The 7152-nt window shown below is 43.4% G+C and overlaps 1 protein-coding gene across 1 annotated transcript; it reads left to right on the top strand.

Annotated features, from left to right (window-relative positions):
* The first annotated feature begins 345 nt into the window (after window positions 1-345).
* On the top strand, window positions 346-6208 carry LOC104952510 (forkhead box protein K2-like). The gene is made up of 8 exons (XM_010779347.1): window positions 346-377; window positions 598-882; window positions 1939-2133; window positions 3511-3664; window positions 4328-4474; window positions 4594-4787; window positions 5293-5495; window positions 5710-6208. Exons 1-8 carry the CDS (start codon window positions 346-348, stop codon window positions 6000-6002), a joined length of 1503 nt encoding a protein of 500 aa, XP_010777649.1. The 3' UTR covers window positions 6003-6208.
* Window positions 6209-7152: the final 944 nt, after the last annotated feature.

Here is a 7152-nt window from a genome sequence, read left to right as displayed (position 1 = left end):
CAAGAGCAGCCGGGAGACAGAAGCCCGTTAAGGAAAATAGTCCTTGTCCCTCTGCCGGGCTTCTCCTCGCAAACTGGCGTCCAGGTAAGCCAACGGTGACAACTAACAGAGAAGTAAACAAAGGAGGTTGCCCCATGTAGGTTCGGCACAGGTATTCGACAGAAGAGAGCGATTCGACTTAAGGAGCCAGTGGGCCTGTATCCTAGCCTGCTTCAGTAGAGACATGTAAACTCGATGGTTGCCGCGAGCTCAATAATGCCATCGGATCGGCAGGTTTATCTGACTAGATCAGCTTGTGATGCCTACAGCTGACTGATTGAGGACTTGACAGCAGTCACCGGTGCGATGACAGGAAACTCCAGCGAGGCCGCGGTGCAGTTTCCTTCTCGGGTCGTGCATTAACAGTCCGGCGAAACACCAAAAGACGGTTCCATAATCCCGCATCCACGACGGCCAGGGCGGAGAAACGTGTGTGACAGGTTGAATAAAGTCCATGACTGGGATCAGTGAACGTTCCGCGCCTATATGTCCTGGAGGGCGAAATCGGTCCGCTAATGTTTTGTGTGATTTTTATTTTTTTTTTTTGTTTTTATCCAGCGATGTATGTTGGTCATGCGACTGGGAACCGCAGGACCCGAATCAGCTTTTCGAAAAGCCGCCTCCTCGATACCTGTACGCCACCTCGGCAACCTCCGTTCCCTGGATTTCTCCCTGGCTTACACTGGACGCCAGTTTTGCGACAGAGAAGCCGGTACGCAGGATGAGAGGAGGAACACACAAACGTGCGGAAAAGTTTGGTCGGTACCCTCCCCGGAGCAAAGGTCTTTCCAATGACGCTTTAATCCGGAACAAGGACCAATTCGTCATAAACCATTGCAGCAGGTAACATCCATTTAGAGGTGAGGTTATGACAACAAACATGACAGATAAAAACAGCGAAAAACGGGTGGCAGCAGGAGCAACAATAGCCAAGCCAAACAGAGGCGCCATGTTGTCTGAAGGTCTGTGTGAATGTGAATTCAAAGGCATCCCATGAAGCTTAATCCTGTCCATTATGCCGTTGAAACAATGTTGTTGGTTCATGTGCGGACACTCTGCTGCCTCACAGCTCATTTGTGATAGTCTAACTGATATGGGGCATTTTTAGCAACATACTTAGACTTGAAACTTGAGTTTTTACCGTTTTGTGTATAGTTATTTATCAACAGACTTTTACACCAATACTGTACATTTGTGATAAGCTCTTATTGGCCCGACCCTGATTTACTGACGCTAGGTGCCTTGTGGAAATGTTTCTGTTTTCATTTTTGAATGCCAATAACCCTCATAGTAGCATAACAAACATTTCCAAATTGGTTTCGGGTCTTAAATAACTATTAAATAAACATGGCATTAAAGCGTTTGCATATTGACCATTTTATACTTGATGAATAAATCACTATTATTGTTTAGCGTTCATTAGCACAAGTTAAGTACTTGCACTAAAGTAATTTGTTGCAGCCTTATTTATTACACAAGAGGAGTTAAAATACAATTGAATGCAAGCATTGTCATTTTGTACATGGTGCTGAGACTAGGGTGTCTTAATTTGTGTCCCTCTGCTTATTTCTCGCCGGTACTCCAGTGAGTAATAGCTCTGTGTTTTTGTCCTCTGCAGTGTAATAATGTGCAGTACTGTGATCATTTGCAGTTAGAAGCTGCACAAACTAAATATTTCCAGCAGTGTGGAGGTAGAAGGGAGCTTCATTAAGCCATTGCATCAGTATTCAAATGTAATTAACTTGCGCATTGTCTCTCGGCTAATTAGAGCCCGTCAGCTGAGGTTTACGTGTGGTTATTAACGCTCACTGATTTGCCTTCCTAATGTTGATATGATTGACAGGTACCTCTTCCTTACTTGCCAGCTCTTTTAAAACTGTGTCTTGTTTTGTTTTGCAGGTGCACTTTCAGGTTTCCCAGCACAAACATCAAGATCACGTTCACAGCGCTGTCCAGCGGGAAGAAGGTGAAGCGTGAAGCTCCAGAGTCTCCGGTGAAGCCCGTACAGCCCATGATCTCCCCGCTGACCATCAACATTCCAGACAACATCGCTCACCTCATGAGCCCCCTGCCATCGCCCACTGGCACCATTAGGTACGCCCTTCAGCAAATTGTTATGTGTCCCCTAGCTAAAAGCAGGAAGAACTTTTCCTAACACCAACAACAATTTGTATCTAGAATGTATCCTCTTTAGATGAGTTGTCTACTTGCCAGGTCATTTAGCATTAATTTGCCTCCTACTTTTTATTTTAAGATAATTGTTTTGGCCTATTTTGTCTTTTTTCCTCGCAGAGAGTTGTTTTAAACCGGGCCACAGCTAAGGCTTCAGCCTTGGTACAAGGGCACCATTGGCCCCATGTTTTGGGCTGAAGAATATGAAACATTTGAGTCCTGGCCAAAATAATTGCCATTCACTATGTTATCCTGAGAATCTCTTAAAATGGCTCTATAGTGGACTCCCCTAACCTGAAATGTTAAACAAATGTCGGTATTGCATCACATATTCACAGGACATCCTTTTTAGTGAACTCAACAATCTTAAATAAGTTAATATTTAAAAGTAAAGTCCCCTGCATAAATATAAGGTAAATAAATGTTGAGGCTCAGCTGTTTCTTTTATGATAATTACTGCGCGGTTTCCGATTGTTTTTGAAAACTTTTTAAAGTTTCCATAGAAGATAATTATGAATACCCGGATGATGAAAATTCTCCCCTTTTTTTCTTCAGATGTGTAAACGTACCATTTTCTGATTCTTACACCTGAGATCAGTGCTCGGTGGTCCCTCCCTCTCCGCCTGTAGCCGACCTTGACATGGCCCTGCAGGGTGATCAGCTTAGGCTTAGTTCAGAGACTGCATGGCTCAGAGAGGGAGGGCGCCTCCATCTCAGACTTTCTTATCCTTTCAACCCTCTGATCTCAGCCAGATGGCTAAAAACCAACCAGCTTTCTTCTGTCATACAGGTCCCCTTTTCAAGGTTATATGATATAATGTGTTTTCTCTTTGTAAATGAGCAGTTGGCGTAAGATAAGCGGCACCAGGTGTAGCACAGTCCAGCGCTGCTGCTTCTTTGTGTTGTGTACCAAATTCTCCACAGTCCCCTGAGTCCTGAAATAAACATTAAAATATGTAAATGTGCCTTAATGTTAAGTCTCTTCCTCCTGGGTTATTCAAATAGATAATTGGACTTGGTTAAGATTGGTATGTGTTGTCTCTTAAGGCCTGATAGTGCCTTCTTAAATGACTGCAGTGTTTGAGAGGTGAGGCAATTTGCATAGATGTGGGACAAAAGCGTGCCTCTGCAGCACAGACTGAGCTTACTCTAACTGTGCCTCTTCTGGGATATAATAGCCTAGCTATATTTCCGATGGAAGCACCTAATAAACAACTAAATGAGACTAAAACGAATTAAGTATTGAAAATATTTAAAAAATGTCTCTGCATCTCACGGTTGTTATTGTGTTTCCTGCAGTGCTGCTAATTCATGCCCCTCAAGCCCGCGGGGCGCAGGCTCCTCCAGCTACAGGATGGGGGGCCGCATGGTCAGCTCTGCAGAGCTGCAGCTCATGAATGACAACTCCCAGCCCGACAACGACAAAGACGCCTCTGGAGGGGACAGTCCCAAGGTGAGAGCGGGACCGCAGGACAATCCCTCTGTGAGGGGGGGGGGTTGCATCAAAGCTGACCCTCAGTTTGTGACACGGGTCAAAGTTTCATCACAATACTATTTTATATAATTTGATGTTTCTTTAGATATTGTTAAGTTATCAAAAACAAAGTGTCATCTTATCATTTTTGCATCGTCAGAATATTAAAAACTATAGTCCAGCATAAATGGCGGATTATCAAGTTTAAAAAGACAGAACTAATAAATATCAAATATTTAGAAAGATTTCTTTAAAAATGTAAATGATCGGAATGTTTGCTAATTGGTTTCTCTATAAATTAAATGATTAATTTCAGCTCCAAGCTATAACAACATATCGCCATCTCTACCCTCAAACTAATAAAGGCTATATTTTGGTCCAGCAACCTTTGTTTGTTTTTTTGCAAAAACTGAATTGTATCTGACAAAAATCTTATATACTAGATGTTTTATACTATTATATGCCTAACATTTCATAGACAATATCCAGTTTGGCAGTGTTTTTAGACTCTAGTAATACAATAACCACAAGACTAAAAATGGGATTAAAATCCACATTTTTAAACTGAGAATTGAAAAAATGATATGCTTTTTTTGTTATGTTTGCTTCATACTTAAATATTCACTCTCCTCTGCTCCACAGGATGACTCCAAACCTCCGTACTCCTATGCACAGCTGATAGTCCAGGCCATCACACTGGCTCCAGACAAGCAGCTCACACTAAACGGAATCTACAATCACATCACAAAGAACTACCCCTACTACAGGACTGCAGACAAGGGCTGGCAGGTGAGTCCTCTGAAGGGTCTCTGCCCCAGAACCTGCTCAGAAGAATTACAAATGCATCATCAAAAACACTTTTTTTATTTTCACGGCAACACCCTCACACAATTTCTTCTCTGCTGCAGAACTCTATTCGACACAACCTGTCATTGAACCGTTATTTCATCAAAGTGGCGCGGTCGCAGGAGGAGCCGGGCAAAGGCTCCTTCTGGAGGATAGACCCGTCCTCAGAGGGCAAGCTCATCGAGCAGGCCTTCAGGAAACGAAGGCCCCGGGGTGTGCCCTGCTTCAGGACCCCACACGGACCCCTCTCCTCCAGGTCTGCTCTCATCCCACTGTCACACACTCAAGATTTGAGTCATACACACCATCATTCATTAACTGTAGCATTCATTAGCACACTTTTTTATTTTTTTTTATTACTAATTGTAGTTTTATTTTGGTATTTTTTTTACATTTCTTATAAATAAAAGATCACCTTTTTTAATTTTGTTAAGATAAAAACATGCGTGAGATACATTGCTTAAAATAAATGACTTTCAAAGCATTAAATGATTAAATTTCACTAACATGTCCAGGGTCCAGTACTTCATTTATCAAAACATTTTACTAAAAAAACTACCAGAAATTGCTCCCACTCTCAAATATTCCTTCATTGTTGTCCATAAACTATAAAAATGGTTTGCTTTTGATGTCATTGATGTTCACTCATGGTGCACATGAAGGTCAGCTTCATACTGAACAAAATCTTAACCACCTCTTTAATAACTGTTAAATATTGATATTGCTGTAAGATGGTTAACCCTCCTCTCTCTGACCCTCAGGAGTGCCCCAGTGTCTCCCAATCACTCGGGCGTCCTCTCCGCTCACTCCAGCGGCGTCCAGACTCCTGATAGCCTCTCACGAGAGGGCTCTCCCGTCCCCCTGGAGATGGAGACCACCTCGGCCCCTGCCCCGACCACCCCCACGGTGGTCCAGCCCAAACTGGCAGTCATCCAGGAAGCACGCTTTGCACAAAACACACCAGGTATAAAACCCTTTTTCACAATTGCATTTGTAGTTACAACTTGAGTGACTATAGAGACTTCAACACTGGATATTTTTGGTTTAGGTACTTTGAACATGTCTGAATTTTACTCCTAAAAAGCTGTTTGAAGCAATAATATAAGTTACCTCCATGATTTCAAATAAACAAAGGTGTATATTAAATATCCCTGTGTCCCTCTCTGTCTCTACTCCAGGCACGCCTGTTAACAACCAGCCGGTACTCATAGCAGTCCAGCGCCAGTTACCTCAGAGCATCAAGCCAGTGACCTACACCATGGCCTCCCCGGTGAGCACCAGCAGCTCGCAGCCGGCCATGCAGACGGTGCATGTCCTGCAGCAGATCCCCGCCGGCTGCATCAGCTCCGCCGTACTCGCCCAGCCAGCCACCATCATCAAGGGCGAGCTGCAGGAGAACGGAGACCACACAGGGCTCAAAGGTGAGGCAGGGGCATGCTGGGTAATGTTGTTATCCACCACCATTTTGTAAATTGGCACACATCTGGAGTTCATCTCAATTATTTTGCCTCCTCCTTTCCCTCACTCGCGTCCCTTCCTTGCGTCTTAGCTCTGCCTCCGCAAGACATGAGGAAGAGACGCGAGGACAAAGGAGTCCTCAGGTATTAATTGGGATGTCCTCGTTCATTCCAGCGTCACCATAAACAACGCCCTTTACTTCTGGTGCGCGCGGTTTTATCACCTGTCACTGGACTCCCTCCACATCAATCCCTTCAAACCTGAGAAAACCTTTAGTTTTCTCATTGAAATTATTTCGTCCATCTCTTCCATTCATCTCTTTTTATTATAGTTTTCTATGTATTATTTTCTGTCCTGTATTTGTTTTTCCAGGTATAACATTTCATTTAAGTTATAATCATAATAATAATAATAATAAATGTCATTTCCAAGCGCTTTTTCAGGTCTTCAAAGACTCTTTACAGTGGTGATAAAGCTAGATATAATCAGTGATGCAAATTAGTCGCTTTTCGGCGCCTCCCGCCTTTTTAACGCTGATTTGGGTGACTTGTGTAATTCGTGGGGAACCGAAGAGTTTTCGTTTTTGGGGGTGGGGGGGTTGGAGTCAGTCCGACTGACGGACGGACAACTTCTCCACTTGAAAAAAGAAGAAGAAATCTAGCGAGTGACTTTTTCCTGGCCAAGGACAGGTTCCTTGAACACAACACGAGCGTAACGTGTCTTCACGTGGTTATGTCTCGTCTGAAAGGAGTGCTGACGGAGACACTGGAGCGACCGCTCCTAGCTACTCTCAAATATTGCAAGGTAACCATAAGGAGCCGTACACACCGCAGATGTTTGCGTGGCCTAGCATTCTTTAGTTGTAAGACACGTAGGCGATCTGTTGTTAGCATCTGGGATTAGCATAAGGCTAATGCTAGAGACGAATTTAAAAGAAAGCTATTTCTGTAACAAACAAGGTGGAAGGAGCAGCGTCTGCTCCCTGAAAGGACTCAAATAACCTCAGCTCAGTGATGTTCAGGCCAAACACCTTGATATGAACTTATAGTTTTAATGAGACATTACGAGACCTTAAATGAAAAACAGGTTAGGAATACTTTATGGACAGTGTACAAAAAGTTGGTTAAAAATAAGCGAAGCAAATAGTAAAACGTGTCTCACAT

This window comes from Notothenia coriiceps, unplaced genomic scaffold (genome assembly GCF_000735185.1).
Source record: "Notothenia coriiceps isolate Sejong01 unplaced genomic scaffold, NC01 NC01_scaffold00020081, whole genome shotgun sequence".
Lineage (NCBI taxonomy): Eukaryota > Metazoa > Chordata > Actinopteri > Perciformes > Nototheniidae > Notothenia > Notothenia coriiceps.
The sequence above is the reverse complement of the archived record's forward strand: the minus strand, read 5'-3'. Positions and strand labels throughout refer to the sequence as shown.